At 38.4% G+C, this 12023-nt stretch overlaps 1 protein-coding gene across 4 annotated transcripts in view; it reads left to right on the forward strand.

Moving 5' to 3' along the window:
* ARHGAP21 (Rho GTPase activating protein 21) overlaps positions 1 to 12023 on the forward strand; it is a 109588-nt gene that overhangs the window by 78507 nt on the left and 19058 nt on the right. For all 4 annotated transcript variants that reach the window (XM_066316129.1, XM_066316120.1, XM_066316137.1 and 1 more), the window contains one exon: positions 1402 to 3352. In XM_066316129.1, coding sequence (XP_066172226.1) covers positions 1402 to 3352 — 1951 coding nt within the window. The remainder of the gene's footprint in view (positions 1 to 1401; positions 3353 to 12023) is intronic.

The raw sequence follows: 12023 nt of genomic DNA on the forward strand, positions 1-12023 counted from the left end.
CTAAACTGAATTTTCTTCATAATGCTGATCTCTTGATTTGTGGTTTGTGCCTGTGTTATTTGCTCTGTTTTCTCTGTGTGCTTTAATATTTTGCACTTCACTAATGCTCGGTGTAACATTGCAGCAGTATTGTAAATGCCTCGCCCTCCTCCCTACTTTGCTCTGTGTTAATTTTATGGCTGCACTTGGGCTTTTATAACTGTCTGCTGTTAAGACAGAGCACATTCATATACTGTAATTGAGCATGTTATGATTTGAACAGGAAATGCTGTGATATGATAGCGCTCCTAAGTGCGTAAAAGCCCTGAGAAATTATTTTAATCTTCTGTTACATTGGCAAGCTCTGCATTGGCTCTTTATTTCATTATGTTGAAACTGAGCAAAGTCATGCTGAAGTTTTTCAATAATAAAATATTAAGTATGCTGTATGCTTCTCATTGATTTATTTTTAATGTTCTGTTAATTTCACAGTGACAAATGCTGCTTTCAGACATGCTGCAGAAACATACTAAGTGTAATATAACCATTTTTTTTCCTTAGGAATCAGGTTGTTATGCATGAAGATGCAAAGTGCACTAAGGAAATTAGAGATTTCAGTTTGGGTTTCAATAGTGCCTGGACAGTGATAAATATATATGAATTTTCATACTACTTGTACCTCAGTTAAAAATGCTAAATATCATTATTATTTTTTGCGGTAAAATTTCTGTACCGTGTACTTGCTGTCTCCTGTAAAATATAAGGTGACTTATAGGGTGTTGGCTCACAACAATATGTAACTGCTTCAGTTTATTCATATTATTAGATATGTTTAGGAATGGTAGCTTTTATGTAGAAGACATCTTACAGGACTGTGTGTGTATATGTATATTTATTTCTCTGTACTTTTCATATGTACTGCATTAGGTGAACATAATTGTTTCATACACTAAGTGTATAGAGAAATTTCTAGTGCTAGTTGAATTTATAATGCAGCATTTTAACCTATTGATTGTTGTGAAATTCCAATTTCCAGCAATGGGAGGCTTAAACAAGAAAAATGTGTGAAGTACCATGTTAGAAAGCAGAAATGAAGGGGAGAAAAAATTCTGTGTTGCATGCTTATGGATTTTGAGAAACCTGACTCAGTGCCCTGCTCGCAGTATTTCCTAGAATTGGTCATCAGTTTTTTAATTGTTGAGGGAGGGAATGTATGTCATGATTTTGCCTGTTCTGTTTCTGCTCGCTAAGGGGATGGAATGCTGGTTTTATCTTTTGAACTAACATTTTGTCTAAAATTAGAGTGAGTGTGAATTTTGAACTTGTGTTCCCCTCCCTTGAAGCTTGATCATGCAAATGCTAGATGGCAAACTTTTTCCATCTCCCTCACTACTGAATACTCACTTAATCTTCTCTCCACAGGCATATTCCCAAGATGCCTACCTGAAAGGCAATGAAGCCTACAGTGGTAATGCCCACAACATACCTGAACCACCACCAATATGTTATCCACGCCTGACATCCGCAGCCTCTGTTAAGGCACAAGCTGGAGACAAGCTCCCCTCTGACTTCTCACTGGGGAAACAGCAAGTCAATAGACCAGTCCGGGCATTGACACAGCCAGAGAGGGCCTACAGAATGGAAATACAAGTGCCTCCATCACCAACAGACATTGCAAAATCAAACACAGCCGTGTGCGTTTGCAATGAAACTGTAAGGACTGTTATTGTGCCTTCTGAGAAGGCTGTAGATTTGCCGTCTTGCAGAAATAACCATGCTGGTCCATCACACAGGACAGAGGAAGTAAGATACGGCTTAAAAGATCAAACCAGTCTAAAAGCACGGACCACATCACCACCATCTTTAGTGTCCACTGCCATTGTACTTCCACAGACTCCAATAACAAGACCAGTTGATACAACTGGAACAGTAAGTAAAGCTTCAAATTATGTAGTATGTCCAGAAGGTATCCCAAGCACTAGACCTTCTACTCAAGCCACAGACTCACCATCTGTCTCTGCTAATCACTACAGTTCTCCAACCTCCCACCAGCATATAGACTGGAAGACCTACAAAACTTACAAGGAGTACATTGATAATAGGCGCATGCACATGTATGGCTCCCGAACAATACAGGAAAGGTTAGATAGCTTAAGGGCAGCTTCCCAGAACACAACTGAGTATAATCAGGTGGTGCCAAACCGCACTGCTTCTCAGGTACGGCGCAGGAGCACCTCTCATGACAGGGTCCCGCAGTCTGCCCAGATCCGGCAGAGAAGTGTATCCCAGGAAAGGCTTGAAGATCCTGTGTTGATGAAAGAATGGCCACGAAGTGCTTCACAAGATACTCTAACTTCACCTTCAGTCAATGCTAAAAATCACAGGGCTCGGTCATGGGATTATCTCAGCAAACAGGGTGAAGTGCTAGAAAATTTTCATTCTGAGAATATGATTGCAGATGGAAATGGAGATAGGAGAAAGACTTACAAATGGACGGGGTTTACTGAACAAGATGATCGGCGAGGTATTTATGACAGATCTAGACAACATGCATTTCATATGTCCCTTCGAGGTCAAAATTTTCCAATTGCTCCAAATACTTATATTTCAGACAACAGGAGAACAGGTAGTAGAGCTTCTCTTCCTGGTTCTCACTTTCAGAAAGTATCACCAGATATTAAAATGTTACAACCTTCTCGTGATTTGCAAACTCCTGGGGGAGTTTCAAAATCTGCAGCTGTTTCACAAGAGAGGTTGTCTCTCACACCAGCCAGAAGTTCTAAAAGTAGCTCTCTGAAGAACTCAGCTCCCTATGCAGCAAAACCTTCGATTCCTCTTAACCAGGGCCTGGATGCTATTGCCAGCAAAGACCAAAGAACAGTCAATCACTTGCATCAAAGTAGTCTGTTAAACCAACAGTCGAGGATCCGAGCTGAAGGTGCCCAAGATCACAAAACAGAAACTGGTAAAACCATCCAGCCTTCCTCTCTGGCTCCACCTTCTGCCAAACTTGTTCAGCCAACAAGTGAGTGTTTAACTACCTCTGACAATGTAGATGGTTCCTTCAGACAAAAGATTCACGGTTTTGAAAGGGAAGATGTTGGTGAATCTGAAAGTCTGCAAATGGATGTTCAGGGAAATGACAAAGATGCAGTGGTCATGAGGGACAAATCACCCTCTGGCCACCAAACTCCCCAGCCTTTGAGGCATCAGTCCTACATTCTTGCTGTAAATGACCAAGAGGCAGGCTCGGAGACTACCTGTTGGTTACCTAATGATGCTCGGAGAGAAGTCCACATAAAAAGAATAGAGGAAAGAAAAGCATCAAGTTCCAGCCCGCCTGGTGACTCTTTGGCTTCAATTCCGTTTATTGGTGAGTTAAAATATTTCATTGTACATCAAATGCTTTTCTCTCCTAAATGTGATGAAAAATACCATGCTGGCTAGCTGACTGCTATTCCTGTAAACCCTGACGTTGAGGGGCACAGGAGATTTTTCTCATTTACAATAACTTTAGGTTGGTAAAAGTAAAAATATTCTTCAATGGAGAAAAAAAAATCTTTTTTGTTTGGGAATCTTGGAGAATGAGTGTAAAAAAGCCCACAGTGATGTAATATTTTTCTAGAGTTTTCTTCAACTCTCTGGGTAAGTCTGTGTTACATAACTCCATCTGGTTATCACTCCACAGTGTGGTGATGTTACGTATATGGACAGCTAGCATTTGCAACATCTTTCGAATACTTTTACTTCTCTCCTATAACACATACTTGGAATCCAGTACAGAGAGAATATGGATGCAAATCCATATAAGAATGATTTGTGGGGGAAAAAAAGGTTTTCAGCTGAATAGGTATGGTGAAAGCTTTCTGAGACAGATGGGGAATAGATGAAATCTGTTTCAGGTGAAGGGATAGCAATAAAAAGAGGTGAATTTGCAAGTAAAGATGCTAATGTGGATATGAATGAAAGGGTTTGTGGAAGCAGAATCTGAGAAGGAAATAAAGATCTGCCTGTGTGCTGTGACACAAACAGGGTTGGAATTACAGGGAGCTTATGGGAACAGTGCTAAAGGGGAAAAGAACCAAAGGAAGGATTGGAAATAGAAAAAAAAATTATATTGAATGTTGGGTATGTGATGAATTAGTGTCTTCTGCTGAAGAGAGAGTTACAGTGGCAGAGCATTTCTGTTCTATCCAAGTAGTCAATGCCTCTGTTGTCTTTGTCCTGCTGTTGTTGGGTTGGATTTTCTTCTGTTGTGGCTGATTTAATCCTTTGTAGTCTGGATGTCTCTGAATCATTTTCCACAGAAGTTGATTTATACCTGACTCTCTATGCTCTTGAATTTAGTATAGGAAGTATTTAGAAAATACTGAATACAGAATTTTGATTCTCAGACTCATCTGTGTGAAAGACAACTCTTTCTAATGATTCTTTTTTTTTTTTTTTTTTTAATACATTAATTTAAGGGAAATACAGATACAGATACAATGTCTTAGCATAATTGTCTTGTGTTGGGGATCTGAAGCAGCCATTTATTTCCCCTAGCATTATCTGTAATATCCGCTATTAGTTGAAAGTGAATAACCAGTAAACAGTGAAGAAGCTTTGTGTTCATCAGAAAACGGAAATCATACAAAAGATAAAGTAATTCTGTTCTGTATTTGACAGAATACTGATAAAACATTTTAAAGTGCTTTCTTAGCTAGCAGATGCTGCTTTTGTTGAGTTTTTCATTTTGAATGGGAGTTGTATAGATCTTTTTCATTCTTGTTATTACTGAATGCATCAGTGTAATTTTAGATTCTTCTTTAGACCCAGCCAGTCTTTCTTTAGGGATTAGCAAAGTTTGTGAGGCACATAACCAATCTTTGTGCAGGACTTTTCAATACTCTGCCTAAAATCAGTGTTGGGCTCTTGATTTAGGTGCCATGTTTGCTGGGAGTGTTCTAATCCCATACAGTTTAAAAGTCATGTTAAAGTCAGATCAAGATTGGTAATGTCAAGCCCAACTTTATCTACACCATCTTCTTTCTTGGTTTTGACAAAGATTTCCCGTGAACTTTTATGTATGTGAGTTGCTTCCACATTTTAGAGAAATGTGTTGATTAAAGTTAAAGAAGCCTTAAATATGTCAGTTGTACTGTATTTGGTAGCAGCCGAGCAGTTCAGAAGGAACAAAATTGTAACTCTCCATTGCAGCCTTTTGGCATAACAGCACACGGGATTGAATTCTTATATGCCTCTTGGAATGAATCCTCCTGAATGTTCCAGGAATACTGAAAACTGGTGCTTCTAGAACCTGGGCACTATCTGAGCCAGCATGCTCCTTGTGGCTGTATTCCCAGCAAGAAATTCCTGTTCCAGTACAGGTGCTGTGGAAAGTTTACACCCCAGCTCCAGCACTTTGAAGAGGAAATAACCTTCTCTGAATAAAAAGAGCATGAAATGTCATGAAAGTGGACCTCTTCTTATGTTAGAATTTATCTGTGTTATTCTAACTTTGCTTGTTCTGCTATCATTATGCCTAATTACAGCTTCATTTGTTAAAAGTTGTACTTAGTCAGATCTGCTTTGAAGTTCAGTTAAAGGCTTTTTGACTCTTCAGATGGAAAATTACTGGGAGTTTTGGTTTAGGGTTTTCTTTTGGGTTTGATTGAGTTTTTTATTTTTTTCCTTCTCTGAGTATTGAGAAGGATCTTACTTTGAATGAAGATGTACCTGGGAGCTGGCAGTTGCTTTCCTTTCCTTATGCTTATAACCATATAGTAGGGTTTTTTGCATTCTTAGGTTTTATTGGATAGAACAAATTTAATAAATACACTTGCTGAAGTTGAAAGTGAATAATACTGAAGTTATTTGTACAATAGATACTTGGAGTAGTATAAATATGTAACCTGGGGAGAGGGTAACAAATAATCTTCCAAGGTCTCACATAGCGCTACCATCTAAAAATATGTGTGGTATTTAAAATATTTGTAGTGTGTCTATTTTTATCACCACTTTCTGCTTATTAAAAGTAATTGATATGGCCAGGACCATATTTTTGTAGAAATTCAGCCAGGAAGAGTTGGCATCCTGTTAGAGAGTTTTTTTTTCCTTAGGTGTGTAGTGGCATCATGTAATTACAAAGATTTTTCCTTAAAGGTGTGATCCCATTTTGAAAATATTTAGCACATTCTTACCCTAGAAAAATTTTAGGTCACTTTATTCCACTACTAATTTGTGTATAACCGAGAGAAAATTAGCCAGATAAAAATATCTGACTAGACTTCGATAATATCAAAACTTTGTAAAAATTGGGTGAGTGTTCTCCCCTGACTGAAACTCATACCTTAGGAAAGGTGTAAGAATAGGACGAGGATATGTGGTACTTAATGTGGGTACTTTATATTCTCCCACTGTTTGCACTTTAAAATGTCTCTGAGCCAAATGTGATTTTAAGTGCACCATAAATTTCTCTATTCTCCTCTGTATTACAGTAAAATTTTGTTTTCCGATAGCCTGTATTGATTTTAAATAAAGATTTACTAGGGGTTTCGCAGCTGAAACTGCATGGTATTTATTATCTCGGTCTGTGTTTTCCTAAAACATGTCTCCTGTTGACTGAATTCACAGTGTGGGTTGAAAGGGTCCCTAAAGACTGTCTGGTTCCAACCCCCTGGCATCAGTGGAATCACCTTCCACTAGTTTACTCAGAGCCTTATTCAAACTGGCCTTGAACACTTCCAGGGATGGGGCATCCACAGCTTCTTGGGAACCTGTTGCAGTGCCTCACCACCCTTAAAATAAATCTCTCTATTGCTTCTACCCTTAGTGCAGGCAAACCACCACAGCAATTTCTGTGCTAGTAATCAGGCACACTTTAAAAGCTGATCTTCATGCTAATTTTCAGAATCAGAAAGTTGGGGGTTTGCAGTGGAAGGGTTTGGTTTATGTGGTGGGTTTTTTTGGTTTGTGGTGTTTTTTCTGTTTCTGTGAGGTTTGTTGGTGGTTTTGTTTTGTTGGTTTTTGGGGGGGGAGGGGTTGTTTGTGTTGTTTTTTTTTAATTTCACAAGTTTTTTTTACAAATGTCATAAATAAAAATACTTGGGTACTTAAGCGGATTATCAGGGTAAATGTGAGAACTCCAGTGAGTTCTGCTCAACCCTGTTTTTGTCTTTTTTCCTTTTGCCTTTTTCATTGTTACTATAATTTTTTTTTAAAGTATATTAATTCAGAAATGAGGAGTTGAAACATTCTAAACCACCTACTATTAGTTAAGCTTTTCAGGCAACTTTATTATACATTGCATTTATCTTCTTTAGTGCTGGAAGTAGGGGTGTATAGCTTTACCTTAACAATACTTTAAGTCCTAGGTCATGCACGTAGGTCCCAAGTACTTTTTGGCAAGTGTAAAGACTTTACTGTCTTGTCTTAGTGTGGAGTATGTGCCACACTTTCCCTGTCCTCCCTCTACATCATAATGCCTGTCTCAGCAAGCTGCTGAGGCCTGGAAGATGACAATGTGAATACACACATACTGAATGCAATTGAAACAAGAAAACAAATAGAAACACTCGCACAACATGCTATGAAAAAGGTTATGATGGTAGGAATAGACAAAGTTAGGGGAAACAAACAGGAACATTCTCATATGCAGAAAGGAAGCATTTGAAAGAATGTACTCATTCTGTTTTCTCCTTATGCGAAGGGAGAAACTCAAAACCTCGAATTTCTCCAGCAGAGACTGTGGTTTGTCAGCTCAAGCTGTGTGGATATCTTCAGGGAAATGGTGGCTGAATACCAATGGCTGATATGGTGTGTTTTAAGGAAAAAGAAATCTTCAGCTATTGCGATAATTTTCTTTCCTACAAGTTACTGCCTAGCTGTTCCAAACTATGAAAATACAAGTGCAATTGCAGTAGAGATTAGGGCTGATGAATGTTCATTTTTGAGGACTGTTTCCTCCATTATTACAGTGATAGCATTGGAACAGCTTTTAACATGTCATCAGTGTTTCTAAGATAAGCATCAGTCTTCTATTTTTTTTCTCAGGGTTTACAGTGTGGCCTGCCAAATCACTGTTGCTCTAGGCTGAACATTTCAGTGTTTCTTATGCAAAGAACAGTTTTTAAATCATTGTGGTATTCTGAAATACAGCAGCCAAAATGGAAAATTACAAATTAGTGTTTTAAATACCATTTAAATGCTTCTGTAACTCAAAAATATTTTTTAATTAAAACTTAAAATTGGGAGCAGTAATGCATAACATCTAGAAGAGTTTTAATTGAGTAGAAGCATCAGATTTGTTTGATAATGAATAATATTTTCAAAGCATAAATTATCCTCAGTATATCATTATAACTTCAGATAATAATTGCAGGTAATAAGGAAATGCTGTTGGGGTTCTTGGCAACAAAAAAATCTACTGAGAAATGTAATTTTTTGTGTGATGGAGTAATATGGCAAGCAGGAACCTTTAGAATTGCTTTGTGTAGAAAGATAGTCAAACTTTTTTTGAATCTGAAATAAACAATCGACTTTCATAGATACAGTTTTTACAGTAGTCTGACATGAATAACCTTGGGAAACCTTTTCTGGTTGTGTGAACTCAGTCAGTATAACAAACATATTATTTACATGAGTGCGTTAGCAGAGGACTGGATTTGATGATTCAGGAAGCTTGTTCCAGTCCTGTGTTTCTGGGGCTTAGAGCAATGAATGTGCTCAGCATGCAGATGTTTCCATTCTACTCTTTTGGCCACATGAGGGTGATTACGTAAAGTAGATATATGAAGAAGTTCTTTGTAAAGACAATTAGTGCTGCCAGTGCTGGAAGTACTTAAAAAGCAGGAAAAAAATCGATTTTTAAAGATTCGTTTTTGAAAAAGTGAGGTAACAGGTCATGAGGAATCCAGGCAATAGAGTTATCTTTTTTCCAAATCATGTGTTTCAGCTTTGGAATTCAATACATAAGGGAGCTTTTACCCCTTGTAGGCTGAAGTATAAGATGCAGCGGTTTGTACTGCAAGATTTAGAATAAGAAGTCACTGCTACGGGGCATTTATTAATCCTCTGTGTTGTCTTGTATGATAGGAGGGTTAGTTCTGTATAGTTTACTCTTGATTCAACAATTCATTTTTGTTTATTGTTTGTTTCTGGCCTTCTCACTAGTGAAATTGTATACATGGTATTTTTATTTGATTGTTGTCCTGACAGGCCATTAAGAAAAATGGCCTCCATTAGTGTGTCTGTGTTTACCTCAATGGCAGGTTCTTCTGGGATTTCTTGGAGACAGACTTTTTTGGTTTTTTACTTCCTTGCCTGTGTGTGGAGGTGGATCCTTTTCCTAACCTCTGTTATCTTGTCCATGATCTCTCCTTCCTTTCTGTATTCTTCTCATGGGTGCCACTTTCCTCCTTCTCTGCCCTCCTGCTGTGCTCTCCCTTGCTCCACTGGTGCCTCAGCAGTCTTTTCTCTATCCCTTTTGTCTCATCTGCTGCTGAATTTAAGGAAGGGACATCTGGTGCATGTGGCTGTACATTAAAGGAAGGGCTGCCCATAACGGGCTGCAGCGAATCTAACCTGAGAGACACAGAAGGGTGTTAGACATAGGGCAAGATTTTAAAGCTTTTATCCACTGTATTTGGGAAAAATACTTCAGAACAAGGTACTATTGGTGCATCATGAAAATGCAGTGCCTGCTGTGGTATCATTATGGAGTACTTGGACAGGCCAAGGATGGTTAGTGCAAAGTAGTTGTTGACAAAGGGCTGAAATTCAGTAAGGCAGTGCCCCTAAAGCCAGTGCTGCTGCAGGGTTGCTGGCACATCCTGTCAGTCCTTCCATAAAGAGAAGATTATGGGAGGGTTTAATTCTGCGAATGAGTGTTTGATAGTTTGTTCCTTCTTTTGTTACATAACCAAATTAATGTGACATGTAAGATTCATTCTTAAATTGCATCCCAAAGCCATAGCCTGTATTCAGGTGAACTATTGAAGAAATAGAGAGGCAGTTAGTAAAATACTGTAATGGCTGTCAGGTAGATGCTATCTGAGTCTATAAGGAGCCTTGACATCTCTGGTTTAATTGAATGAAAATAATGTTTTTAATGGCTCTTCTAGCCCTTTTCTTTGCAGACAGCAGCACGAGCTATCTCAGTAGCCTTCTGCAGAAGGCTGGGCTTTTTACAGTTGATCACTGTTACATTTACACAAGATCTGAGTAATCAAAATTGCATTAAATAGTACAAGAGCATCTATAAACAAATATGTAATCCAAGAATTTGGTATGGTTGTCAGAAAGCAAATAATATTAAAATACAATTATCTCCTTCAATGCATGCATTTTTGGGAAATTGTATGTTGGACTTTTTTTTTTTTTTGTTCCTGGGTGCATGCTGTCTCAACATTCTTCATGGGAAATGTGAAGCTGTTTTTAAGTGTGTATTACTACACAGCTGTTACATTTTGTGATCTGAATCTTTAAATGAGATAAATAGTCCTTGATAAAATACCTGCTCATTGAATTAAGCTTTGTGGTCACATATTTACATTGTTTGTTTAAATTGAGATGCTCAGTTAGTATTTTAAATTGGTAGTGTGGTCTGCAATACATTTACTAAGTAGCACAGTTCCTTCTTAAGGCCTTTTGAGGTATTGAAATACTGCTTGCAAGACTGCCATGCCTGAAGGGGAATAAGTGTGAAGGATGACTTTAGCCTTGGGAAGCTAGCTTTTTTCCAGTGATTTTTTTATTATCAGTGAAGAAGAGCTTTGGCAACTGCATCTGTAGGAATTGGAGGAGAAATCACCTTTCTCTGTTAACAATCCCTATCCCTAATGATGACTGTACTGAAGTCTGTCTGTGAATTTTTTTCCCATGTGTATGTGATTCAGTTAATTAAACAACTTGCTTAAATACCTCTCTCCCTTGCTTCCCAACCACCACAAAAACAAACAAAAAACAAAAACACACCAAAAAAACACAAAAAACACGGACCAGCTGAAGTTCAACAACAAACACAAATAAACCCCACAATCATTACCAACATGGATAAAGAGGGTATCCATAAGACAGCTCCAGTGCAGCTTAGCCCATACCTGTCCATGCAGCCCAGTGAAATGCATCTGAAGGTGCTGACAGAGTTGACTGGGGGCATTGCAGAGATACTATATTTAAAGGATTATGAAGAGTGGGAAAGGTCCCTATTAATGGGAAGAAAAGCAAATGGTACACCCATCTTGAAAAATGATCAGAAAGACAATTCAGGAAAGGCAGTCATTTTACCTTATCTCAGTCCTTAGGAAAATCAAGGAATTGGTGCTCTTGGAACTAGTTCCTGGGCAAAGGAAGGAGAAGGTGATTTGGAATAGCATGGATTTGCCAAGTGTTTGACTAAAGGCATTGCCTTTCGTAATGGAGATGAGTAGATCTTCTGTAAATGAGGGAAAGATGAAGGGTGTCACTAACCTTGACTTCAGCAAGGGCTTTGAGCTCTTCAGTGACACCATCCTTGTGCCACAGGCTAGATTGCAGTACTGCTGGATACATAGAAAAACTGGATTATCAGGTCTAAAAGGTAGTGCCTAAGTGTTCATATTCTTCCTGAAGGCTGGTTACAAGTGGTGTTCTTCAGGGCCATCTTGTTTAACCATCAGAGGAGATATAGGGTATGCTTACTGAGTTTGGCAACACTAGACTTACACTTTCCTGGTCTGTATCAATAAGAAAGAAAACAGGGTGTTGAGGGAGGTCTTCCCCTCTATTTGGCTCTTGTTGGGTAAGAGCCCTCACCAGCATGGTCTGAATCCAGCATTGACCCTGCCTTACGGAGAATGTGCGCCTGATGTTCCAAGGTTTGCTTCCACCTGAGTAATTCTGTGATTTATTTAAATTACATTTGAGGTTCTCAAAATGTGCCCCCTTTTGTGTTACTTTCAAACCTTAATGTTTAAGGGACTGTTCAGGAGATGGAATAAACAAGCACATGAAATGCTAAATTAATCATGATAAAATTGTATCATAGCAGCTTAATAGGTTATGATACAGATTTGTGCTTTTTT

The sequence above is a fragment of the Sylvia atricapilla genome, chromosome 1, assembly GCF_009819655.1.
Source record: "Sylvia atricapilla isolate bSylAtr1 chromosome 1, bSylAtr1.pri, whole genome shotgun sequence".
In the NCBI taxonomy this organism is placed as follows: Eukaryota; Metazoa; Chordata; class Aves; order Passeriformes; family Sylviidae; genus Sylvia; species Sylvia atricapilla.